Raw genomic sequence first — 12,203 nt, forward strand, 5'->3', positions numbered from 1 at the left:
AAAAAAAAAAAAAAAAAGACAAAACCTTTGAGTTCTCCGTCGACTCGTTTGTTCGTCATCTTCGCGGACTCCTTTGCTCGCCGTCTCCGGAGATTCCATTGCTCGTCATCTCCGTCGAGTTCATCTTCTCCATCTCTCGCCATCTACGTCGATTTTATCTTCTCCATCTCCGTCGATTTCATCCTCTAGATCTCTCGCCATCTCCGCCGACTCTATTGCTCGCCATCTCGATTCGATCTGTCTCATTCTCTTAATTCGCATCAGCTGTCCTCAGATCTGACTTTCAGGTGAGTTGAAAGTGAGTCCATAGTAGCAATACACAGCAGTGTGTTTCGTTGGCTGCTGTAATTACAGTAGTGTGTCTTGTTAATAGGTGTGGGTTCTCAGATATCGGGGGAAGAATACAATCACTATAGAGGTTAGACACATCTATCGATTTCTTGGCCTTTTGTATCCTTTTGTATTTGTAGTGTCTCTGTGATTGATTGTCGTAAATATGTTTAACTTGTGGTAATTGTTGCTTGTATCCTATACCGTTTGAACTGTGTCAAGGGAAAGTAGGATTTTTAAGAAAAATGTTGGACAAGGCATGGGTGCACTTAAACATGTAAGTATAATTGTTAAAAGTGTTTTGTTTATGCATTTGGACTAGTGTTGTGATACTTATTTCTTTTTCTTATACTTTTCTCTTACATGAACTCAAGGGTTGATTCTGCATATGAGAGTGGTGCTCGATGTTTTGTTGAAGCTGTTAGTGCCAAATTAGCAGTTAATGAAAAGATATTTTGTCTGTGTGCCAGATGCCGCAGTTTAGAGCGCCATACATGCAACGAGGTTGTGTCTCATTTAGTTATACATGGAATTGATGAGGCTTACAAGAGACGTACTGATTGGTTTCACCATGGAGATTCTGTTGGTTTGGTAGAAGGTCAAGATAAAGTATGGAATGCTGAGATTCTGGGTTTATACGAAGCTACTAAATGGTCTGATGAAGATTTAGCTTGTAAGGGTTCAGATTTATGTGAGGCTGTTGAGGGTGATGATAGGCAAGAAGATGAGTTTTTAGCAAAACTTGCAGAAGCTGAAATGCCATTGTATCCAATGTGTGTGAATCATAGCAAGCTATCAGCTACAGTTACACTGTTTCGGATTAAAACTCAGAATGGCTGGTCAGACAAGAGCTTCGATGATTTACTGGAAACTTTACCAAAAATGTTACCTGAAGACAATGTACTGCACACATCAACCTATGACGTCAAGAAGTTTCTGAAATCTTTTGATATGGGATATCAAAAGATTCATGCTTGTGTGAACGACTGCTGCTTATTCAGAAAGAAGCTGAAGAAGGTTGAAACTTGTCCAAAATGCAAGTCTTCAAGATGGAAGACCAACATGCACACTCAGGAAGTCAAAAAGGGTGTTCCACAGAAGGTTTTGAGGTACTTTCCAATAATCCCTCTTTTGAAAAGGATGTTCAGATCGGAGAAAGTGGCTGCGGATTTGAGATGGCATTTCAATAACAAGAGCACTGACGGGAAATTGCGCCATCAAGTAGACTCAGTAACATGGAAGTCAATGAATGACAAGTATCCTTCTTTCGCAGCTGAGCAGAGGAACTTGCGACTTGGATTCTCTACTGATGGGTTTAACCCCTTCAACATGAAGAACAGCCGATACAGTAGTTGGCATGTGTTGCTCGTTAATTATAACATGGCTCCTGACTTATGTATGAAGGAGGAAAACATCATGCTTAGTTTGTTGATTCATGGACCGCACCAACCTGGTAATAGTATATATGTTTACTTAGAACCTCTTATAGAAGATTTAAATCATTTGTGGTCTAAAGGTGAGATAGCTTACGATGCATTTAGTAAAACAACTTTTACGTTGAGGGCGATGCTGCTTTGGACCATAAGTGATTTCCCAGCATATGGAAATCTTGTTGGTTGCAAAGTAAAGGGTAAAATGGGTTGTCCTATATTTGGGAAGCACACATATAGTTTGTGGTTGAGTCATAGTAGGAAGTTTGTATATATGTGCCACCGAAAAAGTTTGTCTCCGTCACATAGATTTCGAGGAAAGAAGAGTTGGTTTGATGGTAAAGAAAAGTATGGAACAAAGGGAAGGATACTCACATGTAGAAATATTTCCATACTATTGAGAAACTATAAGAATGATTTTGGTAATAGAAAAGAGACTGGGAAAAAGAGATCTAGAGCTGCTTGTGACATACCATCTGATAACGAAGATGAATACAGTGAATCTGATGATGAAGAAGAAAACTTAGTAGAAAAAGATGAAGAGGAGTTATCTAGATGGAAGAAAAAATCAGTATTCTTCACATTGCCTTATTGGGAGGTATGTAAAATACTTATAGAGTTTCCATTGTCATCACTTATAGAGTTTCCATTGTCATCACTTGTATATGACTTTCAACTGATTACTCTATTTTATGCTTTATCTTGACAATGAGCTCCCGGTAAGACATAACATAGATGTGATGCATGTGGAGAGAAATGTGGCTGCAAGCTTGATTGCCACATTGTTACATTGCGGCAATTCAAAGGATGGATTAAAAGGACACTACTTCCCGCAGGTCCTTGGTCTTTGTCAAAGTCAGAAAAAAAAAATATTCTGTAAGCGGTTCTTTGATTTTAAAGGTCCGGATGGCTATTGCTCTAACATATCTATTTGTGTATCATTGGAAGAGTGTAAAGTGATGGGACTTAAATCTCATAATTACCACGTCTTGGTGCAACAACTGCTACCAGTTGCTGTTAGAGGTTTACTTCCTAAGGGTCCTAGAATAGCCATTTTCCGCCTATGCGCATTCTTCAACGTATTGTGCCAAAGAGTGATTGATATAGAACAACTCCAAATAATGGAAACAGAAATTGTGGAGACTCTATGCATGTTTGAAAGATTTTAGCCACCTAGTTTCTTTGACAGCATGATACACTTGTGTGTGCATCTAGAAAGAGAAGCCCGACTAGCTGGTCCTGTCCATTTCCGATGGATGTATCCATTTGAGAGGTAGTGTCCTTTTTTATTTTAGTATCATCTTCAAGACTAACATACTGAATCTAATTGGACTTATTGTTGTTCATTACAAACAGGTACATGAAAGTATTGAAAGACTACGTTAGAAACCCAGCAAGACCAGAGGGGTGTATAGCTGAGTCATATATTGCAGAAGAATGCATGAAGTTCTGCTATGATTTCTTGAAGACGACAACAAATGTAGAAGAAAAGAGGAGAGGAACACTGAGTATGAGAATCACTCCATCCTCGAAGGTCGTCCTATATCAGCTGGAACCTCATTCACTCTCACTGATATGGATAGAAAAATATTCCTGTTTTAAGAGAACATGTTCCTGTTGTGATAAATGATTGGAGGAAAATTGGTGAAGAGTTGAAGACAGTTCTATGGAAATCTGTTCAGGTATTTTAATTTCAGTCACAATCACAATTTATTTGCTATAATTAAATACTCTTATCTTACCTGTATTCTTTTTTACTTTATTGTAGATACGGTTTAAACTAGATGGAGAATATGAGAAAACGACTGTTTTGAAGCAGATGGGATGTTTATGGAGGGCCTCTAAGTCACGGTTGGTTAATCAGATTAGGAAAGCTCTGAACAATGTAAAAAGAATGAAGCTGCGACCAAACAATATTCCTACAGCAGAGTGGAAGAAATTTGTCAAAGAGAAGATTAGTCCAAAATTTAAGGTACTAACTTGTACTTAATTTATTTTCCACAGTTAATGTGCTAATACTTTTATATAGGCTGTTAGTGATTCATACAAGGAAAGAAGACGTAAGCAGATTCCTCACACATGTAGCCGTAAAGGAATGGTTAGATTGGTCAAAGATTTGGTAAGTGTCACTCACTGACTATCAATATATTTTGAACACCAGTTCTGACAATGGTTTGTTAATGCATCTGAATGTGTGTTATAATAACTACACAGAGAAGAGATAGCACATATGAAGTGACTAGACTGAATGTGTGGGTCAAGTCACGAACTAAAAAGGATGGGACAGTAGTGAACACGGATGCTGCTGCAAAGATTGTAAGTCATTCTTTTATGATCCTCTCTTCTACGTTTTTCAATATAATTTACCTCTATGAACATAAGTCCGACATTTAATAGGAAATGGCAAATGAGTTCGTTCTGTCTGATGCTCTATCATCATCATTATCAAACCCAAAAGAAGACACTCTTGCTCAGATATTGGGACCTGAAAATCCTGGACGCCTGAGAGCAATGGGTAGAGGAATGAGTATGACCAAACTTGCTTGTTTCCAGATGAAAAGCAAGTATGTGACTCAAATGCAACAGAACCAAATTCAGTTGCAGCAGCAGGTCAATGAATTACAAGATGCTCTTGTGAAACTGAATAGTCCTGTAAGTCTGTAAGTTTGTCTCATTAGATTAATGGTATAATAAAATGGTAACTAATTATATTCCTTCTCATTTTACAGCGTCAATTTTCAGAAGTTGGTGAACATTCAGCACCAAGAGTAAGTGTTAATATATAATGAGATTTGCTGAGATTATTCATTGAATGGTTAACAGATTCTAACTATTATTTACCTTTGTAGAGTGTAAACCAAAAACCGCAGCCTAAGTGCATTTTGTATGATTGGTCTGGCTATAAAGTTAAAGTAGTCGAGGGTTGTATTCTGTCTTTTGATCACATGGACTTCGTCAACAATGTAGCGTTGGGCCCTAATTCAGTGAAGGTGTTGGTTGAGACTGCTTTTCAAGAAGATGCATTCCTTTGGAGACATGCAGTTAATATGTTTAGTATTGGTCAAGCTGTAGGAGAAACTATTGCGTGGTCTCAGGATTGTGTTGATGCTATTGAGAAGGAGTTAGGACCGCAAGACATTCCGCCTAAGGTAATTTTTTCTTAATCTGATTGATTGTACTTAGGATTTGATCTCTAGGTTTTAGTGTTCTTAAATCTAGTAATATTTTTCTATATTGGAATTATTTTGTTTAACAGAGCCTAAATACAACTTTCATATACAAGTGCAAACTTCTACATTGGCTATCAAATGATGATAAACTTGTTGCTGAAGGCCGTTGGCAGACTCGTGATCCTAAAGCTTTGGTGAATGGCATTCCTCTTGGACCAAATGCCATTAAAGTTTTTGTGGATGCGGTTAATGAACCTGAGACATTTCTTTAGCGGCCAACATAAGAACTCTCAAATCTTCATGACTCTTTGAAGTCGTTTGTAGCATGGCCAGTCAACAGAGTTATAATCGAAGATCTAGGTACAGAGGCACCAGGTACAACATCTCCTCGCACGCAGTCACAAGTACCCACACCAGCAGCTCCTGTGAAGAGTTCAAAACCACTTTCACAATCTCCTTCAAGTTCATCTCAGAAGGTAAATTTCAATGTTTTGTTACTTATAAAATATTTTATGATCGTTAGCACTGATGCCTTTGGTAAACTCTGCATATTATTTATACGATGCAGCATACTTCTCTGAAACAGATTGTAAAGGAGGATCAGAAGTGCAAACTGCTGGACATTATTGGTCAGAATATGGTTGTTGCATAAGGACGTTGGTCTTCAAACAACCCAGATCAGTTAGTGCATTTTGTTCCCTTGGGTCATAATGCAGTTCGTGTGTGGATTGATGTAGTCAAGGTGCCTGATGCAAAGGTTTGGAGGTCTAATTCTGCTATTGAGTGTATGGAGGATGCTATTGGTACCACTATAGCATGGCCTGAAGAAAATGTTGTCATCATTTGATGTCGAGTAAGAACCGTATGATTTTCTACTTTCGTTGTTGTGACAAATGAGACTTGTGTTCTTTGTTTGTGATTTCTGGAATTGGATAGTATGCTCTTTGTGTATCATAACAATGTTTGATATTTTCTATTCTGGAATACAATTTCAGCTTTATCACATGTTTCTATACTTTCAAATTGTAATTTCATTTGAATATTCTGTATAGAGAACAATTAATATTAACAAGAAGACAAACCTAATTGATAGTTATAGCAGGCAGATGAAGTCATTGTACACTTACTTAGTAGCACATAATAAAAGCTACAACTCATATACAAATAGCTCAACACCGATGCTAAGATAAATAATCAACTGGCATTAACATAGAGCTACTAAAAATTAAATCATAGCAAGAATAGATAGCTACGATTATCGTACATATAGCAGGCAAACAATATTATTATATATTTAAATATAACACAATATATGTGTTATTAAACATTATAATATATCAATTAATATATGCTATAAAATGATATATAGCCCCTCTATTATATTGTTTGTTTTAATAGCATTCATGAAAACGCTATAATAACCATATCATAGTATTAATCGTCTGCTATTAATACCCATGTTTGTTGTAGTGATAATATAAAATTAAACTTGTATAAAACCCAAAAGAATAAACCTTTCTCTTGATATTTTAATACCACTTCTTAAGAAAGCTCACTATCATCTAAAGGGGAGACGTCAACTAGCTTGGCAAAGAAGAGGCATTTAAAATGCAAATAAAAACAGCAAAAGGCCGCTCAACATATACTTAAGAACTACATTAGAATAAAACGTTAAAAGTTAGTGGGAATCCTCTAATTAACTCTCTAATCAAAAGAGCTTCCAATGGAATAATTACATATATAAACATATATAGTTATGTCTAGGAACTTAACATTGTCATTGAGTACAAAGAACAAAACCATTAAAGATGGTGTCCCAAGGTCTTCCCTTCACCATAGTTTTTCTCTTGGCCACTCTAATCACACTTGGTGAAGCCAATAACAACCGTAAGCTCCTACAAACATACACTAACTACCAACCGGAACATTCCCCTCTTCCATCTCCGGTCTATTCTCCTCCGGCTGATCTTCCTCCTCCTCCTACGCCAGTCTATTCTCCTCCGGCTGATCTTCCCCCTCCTCCTACTCCAGTTTATTCTCCTCCAGCGGATCTTCCTCCTCCTCCATCTCCGATCTATCCTCCTCCAGCTGATCTTCCTCCTCCTCCTACTTCGGTTTATTTTCCATCTGTGGATCTTCCTCTTCCTCCTACTCCGATCTACCCTTCTCCGATTGATCTTCCTCCTCCTCAAGCTTACCAAGCCTACTATTACAGGAAATCTCCACCACCACCACCCTCAAGATACGGAAAAGTGTATCCACCTCCGCCCGCCAGACCATGGTGGTGGTTGATATGAAGCGTTAAAGACATAGTGCATTAGTGATGTGATGTCTTTGATGTCTCTAAATTAACCCGATGTTTCTTCTATATATATTTCAATCACGAATGTTGTTTTTGCTCTTTCGTAATTAATGTGAGTTAAGTTATGCAATAACGGTTTGTTTAACGTGACCTTTTGTTGTATTGCATTGTTTCTTTTCATGTTGTGATAATTGCAAATTTTGATATCGACTAAATATAGTTACGCATGTAGATCTAAGAAACATAAATTTTAACTTATATTATATATTAACGAGTAAATTATATAACCAGTATTATTTATATATTCTATGTTGTTTCATCGTAACTTTTGGTTTGAGATATTATAACATTTTGTGGAAGATGATAAATACATTGATCGTATTGCTTTACACAAACTAGCCCCTCAACTGAGTAACTCAGTAATCTCAAAATCGCACTAGCAAGTCAATAGTCAGTCTGTTTAGGTTTAGCAAAAAATGTGGTTTTAATTAGCTGATATATTTGTGGTCGAAATTGTGTGTGAGGATATGTATGTTTTGAATATGATATTTTTCTTCTACTCCTATATGATTTAACAAAAAAAAAAACTGAAAAATAGTTTTATTACATTTAGAAATTTTGAGCTCATAATTTAAATTCGTTTGAAAATTTCAAAAGTACAACTAATTCTTTCAACAAATAAAAAGAAATAAAAATACAAATAAGGGCAATTGTCATAAATACCACTAAAATAGGTTTTTATTCCAAAAATACCATAATTTAGGTTTTTTCTCAAAAATACCATTAAAATGTACTTTTTCCAAAAATAACACATAATTGAACTAAAGTTCTAATACTAAAAACTAATTCCTAAATTCTAAATACTAAACCCTACCCCTAAAAACTATATCCTAAAATTGAATGTGTCAACCCAAACCTAAAAAAGAAATTCGACATCCTTAAAAATTAATTTTTTTTGTGTTTATGGTAATTTTGGAAAAAAAAACTTTTGTGGTATTTTTGAAAAAAAACTAAAATATGTTATTTTTAGAAAAAAAACTAAAATATGATATTTTTAGAAAAAAAATTAAAATATGATATTTTTGAGAAAAAAAAACTTTTTAGTGGTATTTAAAGAAATTTCTCTACCAATAATAAAAAACCCGAAAGAGGTATTTACTAGATTTGACTTTTAAAAAATTGGAACCGTGTTGGGCTTTGCCTTAAAGTAACGCTTGTGGAAAATTAAATAAAAATTTGGGCCATTAATCGCACGCACACACGTCCTATAGCCGACTAATAGCAGAAACGGTGTGACCAGGGGAGTTATTTATGTCACATAGAAAAGCCTAAAACTAAAAGCCTATTTGTTAAACAAATGTATAACTTTCATTACTCGCAATAAGCAGGTTGATTTGACTGGATTCTGATGACCATATCTATACAATATTTTATTATTTGGTTGTTCTAACTTCTAACCAAAAGAGTTACGATATGGTCCAACCATCAGAGTAAAGGATATGGTCCAACCAAAACACTAATAAGAGAAGATCTTGAGACTGTATAGATATTCTTTGGTTGGTAAAACGATTATCTAACAAAAGTCACGAAATTCACATTGGGGTCAAATAAACTACACTCAAGAGAATTAAATTTGATAAATTCTTATTCCCTTAACGACCCAAGTGATAAGATAATAAAACAAAAACATCAACTCAGAGAATGTTTTTTTTGTTAAAAAGTGTAAAAGTGAGAAAGAGACTTGTCAACAACAATAAAAAGAAGGGACTAAATGTAATGATAACAACAAACATGTCAACAACAACAGTCTGAAACCTCAAGCAAAATTTGCTTTGGTACCTGTCAATTGAACATTTCGTCTTCCTCTATTTTATTTTCCTTTCATTTAAATAACTTTCCCTCTCTGCTGACCAAAAAAAATAAAAATAAAATAAAATAATTTATCTTCACATTTTCTCTCTGGTCCTTTTCTTTGCTTCATCTTCAAATCTTCCCTCCTCATCTTGTTCAAAAGAAGAAATTACGAAACTTTCTTCTTCACGATATTTCAAAATCAAGATTTGGTTTAAGGGTCCCAGTTTTCTTTTGTTTTTGTTCTTCTTGCCTGATTCTTTAATTCTTGATTCTCTCATTAATGCTCATGTGTTTTATATGAATACCCTACAACTTAGAGGCTCCATTGAACAGTTACAACTTGTGAAAGTTTGATCCTTTTAAACCGACAGAAGGAAGATCTCTTATGGCAAACAAGATAAGTGAGACAGTTTCCAAGATGGATGATTATGAAGTCGTTGAACAGATCGGAAGAGGCGCTTTCGGTTCTGCTTTTCTTGTCATTCACAAGTCCGAGAGACGAAAGTGAGTTTTAAAAGAACTCAGTTTTGTAGTTTGTATGTAAATATGCTGTTCGGATCTTGTTTGAGATTAAAAAAAATATCTATGGTTTTTTTGTAGGTATGTGGTGAAGAAGATTCGTTTGGCTAGACAAACAGAGAGATGCAAGCTTGCTGCGATCCAAGAGGTTAATATATTACCAAGCTTTTTTTATTTGTGATCTTGATTATATCCAACGATGATTCTTGAATATCAATTTTTTTTTTTTTTTTTTTGTTATGATGCAGATGAGTTTGATATCAAAGCTTAAGAGTCCTTATATTGTGGAGTACAAAGATTCATGGGTTGAAAAGGTGATATTTTCTTCTTGTTCAAAGCTTGTAATCTAAGCGCAAATTTCGTATAAAATTCTGAACTGTTTAGGGATTTTTGGATTGGTTTATGCAGGATTGTGTATGCATTGTAACTAGTTATTGCGAGGGTGGAGACATGTAAGGCAAATTATTTACATAATGTCAAATGATGGTTTATTCTTTGGTGATGGTTTATTTAGCTGACTTTGGTAAATGCAGGACTCAAATGATAAAGAAGTCAAGAGGAGTATTTGCATCCGAAGAAGTTAGCAAACTCATTAAAGAATCTATTTGGTCTAAAACAAATGATGAGTTGGCATTGAAACTAACTAAGAATGATCTTTGTTCTTCTCTGTAGAAACTCTGTAGATGGATGGTGCAGCTATTATTGGCTATAGATTACCTCCATAACAATCGAGTTCTTCACCGAGACCTTAAGGTAACTCAACTTCTATTACTCTCTATGCTTCTTTTGTACAGAGCATCCATTAACACAACAATTCAAAATTTTCCAGTGCTCCAACATATTCCTCACTAAAGACAACGAGGTTCGATTAGGTGACTTTGGCTTAGCAAAACTTCTTGGCAAAGACGATCTTGCTTCCTCGGTAATAATGCTCATATTCCATTGGGATTTATAGTTTTTTGGCCGAAGTATTGCTGAACCATTTTCTTGTTTTTGTAGATGGTGGGAACACCAAACTACATGTGCCCTGAACTTCTTGCAGATATACCTTATGGCTACAAATCTGATATTTGGTCTTTAGGTTTAATACACAATCCTAACTTGTAGTTTCTTTAAAATTTCTTGTTCTTGGTTTCTCATAAAGATTTTGGCTTTACAGGTTGTTGTATGTTTGAAGTAGCTGCACATCAACCGGCTTTCAAGGCTCCTGTAAGAATCTTTCCCCCGTTTTTGACGTGTTAAATCTGCAGTTCCTTTCAAGTTTCTAAAAAATGTGATCTCTCTTTTGCTAACAGGACATGGCAGGACTCATCAACAAGATTAACCGATCTTCGCTTTCTCCTCTCCCGGTCATGTATTCCTCTTCATTGTAAGTACACAAATACAATATAGTTTACTACTGAAAACAAGCTTTTGAGTGTTGATGTTATGAATTTCTAATATGGTTTTCAGAAAACGATTGATCAAAAGTATGTTGCGCAAGAGCCCTGAACATAGACCAACTGTGAGTTACTGAGTTCCATTAGTTTTATTCTTCTCTTTGAAACTTTACTTCCATGGTTCCTTCTAACTTTCTTAAATGAAAAATGTCTGTATATATAGGCTGCTGAATTGTTAAGACATCCTCACTTACAGCCATATCTTGCACAATGCCAAAATCTGTCTCCAGTTTTCAAACCAGTTGTATCCAAATCAGAACACAACACCTACGAAAACAGAACAGGTCTCCCTCCCAAGACCAAATCATTAAAAACACCCATTAAACATAATCAAGAAGCAGAGGAAAGAGAGAAGAGAAACAAGGATACAAGTTCTTCTTCAAATGAAAAGGAGAGACCAGCAAAGAGCCAAGAGATGTCATTGATTAGCACATTAACGCTGCTACGCGAGTTTCAGAGGAAAAGTCCGAAAAGCGAGGAGAGGGCAGAAGCATTGGAATCTTTGTTGGAGCTTTGTGCAGGTTTACTTAGGCAAGAGAAGTTTGATGAGCTTGAAGGAGTCTTGAAACCTTTTGGAGATGAAACAGTTTCATCAAGAGAAACCGCGATCTGGCTTACAAAGAGTCTCATGAATGTAAAGAGAAAGCAAAACGATGATGAAACCAATCAAAACTAACCACATGCAACTTTCATGTAACCACCACTTCGTGTATTAAAGACATTAATCCAAAAAGCAATGAAGTTTTTGATCAGATTCATAAAATTTGATAGAAATAGTGTTATTAATCATCATATACTCATAAATATTCGTGTAATAAGTTACACAATGAGATTATACATCAAAATGGGTTATTTGTCATAGATTCAAGGAACAAAATCAGAACAAAAAATGAATTTTGTTATATATCTCCTTCTCATCGATCAAGGACTCTTGTCTTCCTTTTTACTGCAAGAGAAGAGCCAAGAAGGCGGAGAGTGATGCAGCAACGATGGAGCCAACAACTGGGAAAGCTACGTCGGCACCGGAGGAACCACCTGGTGATGGTGCTGGAGACTCCATTGTAGCCGCGGTGACTGAGCTCACTAACACGGCCGAGATAAATAGGGCCACAAACATGTTGTTGACGTTCTTCATCTCCATGATTTCTTGTTTTTTTTT

General features: G+C 35.8%; 2 protein-coding genes across 2 annotated transcripts; both read left to right on the forward strand.

Moving 5' to 3' along the window:
- Positions 6,731–7,227, forward strand: LOC104785852 (leucine-rich repeat extensin-like protein 1). The gene has a single exon (XM_019226929.1). It carries the CDS (start codon positions 6,739–6,741, stop codon positions 7,225–7,227), a length of 489 nt encoding a protein of 162 aa, XP_019082474.1. The 5' UTR covers positions 6,731–6,738.
- LOC104785864 (serine/threonine-protein kinase Nek6) lies at positions 9,102–11,905 on the forward strand. Its single transcript, XM_010511152.2, has 12 exons — positions 9,102–9,590; positions 9,687–9,753; positions 9,854–9,919; positions 10,014–10,057; positions 10,139–10,184; positions 10,278–10,358; positions 10,435–10,527; positions 10,605–10,686; positions 10,765–10,814; positions 10,901–10,974; positions 11,058–11,109; positions 11,208–11,905. Exons 1-12 carry the CDS (start codon positions 9,472–9,474, stop codon positions 11,718–11,720), a joined length of 1,287 nt encoding a protein of 428 aa, XP_010509454.1. The 5' UTR covers positions 9,102–9,471; the 3' UTR covers positions 11,721–11,905.

This window comes from Camelina sativa, chromosome 1 (assembly GCF_000633955.1).
Source record: "Camelina sativa cultivar DH55 chromosome 1, Cs, whole genome shotgun sequence".
In the NCBI taxonomy this organism is placed as follows: Eukaryota; Viridiplantae; Streptophyta; class Magnoliopsida; order Brassicales; family Brassicaceae; genus Camelina; species Camelina sativa.

Excerpts from the sequence above, each read along its gene's own strand:
- LOC104785852 (XM_019226929.1), top strand. The coding sequence starts at position 6,739 with ATGGTGTCCCAAGGTCTTCCCTTCACCATAGTTTTTCTCTTGGCCACT.
- LOC104785864 (XM_010511152.2), top strand. The coding sequence starts at position 9,472 with ATGGCAAACAAGATAAGTGAGACAGTTTCCAAGATGGATGATTATGAA. Across the intron at positions 9,754-9,853 it reads AGCTTGCTGCGATCCAAGAG|ATGAGTTTGATATCAAAGCT; the intron begins GTTAATATATTA and ends GTTATGATGCAG. Across the intron at positions 10,359-10,434 it reads TTCTTCACCGAGACCTTAAG|TGCTCCAACATATTCCTCAC; the intron begins GTAACTCAACTT and ends AAAATTTTCCAG.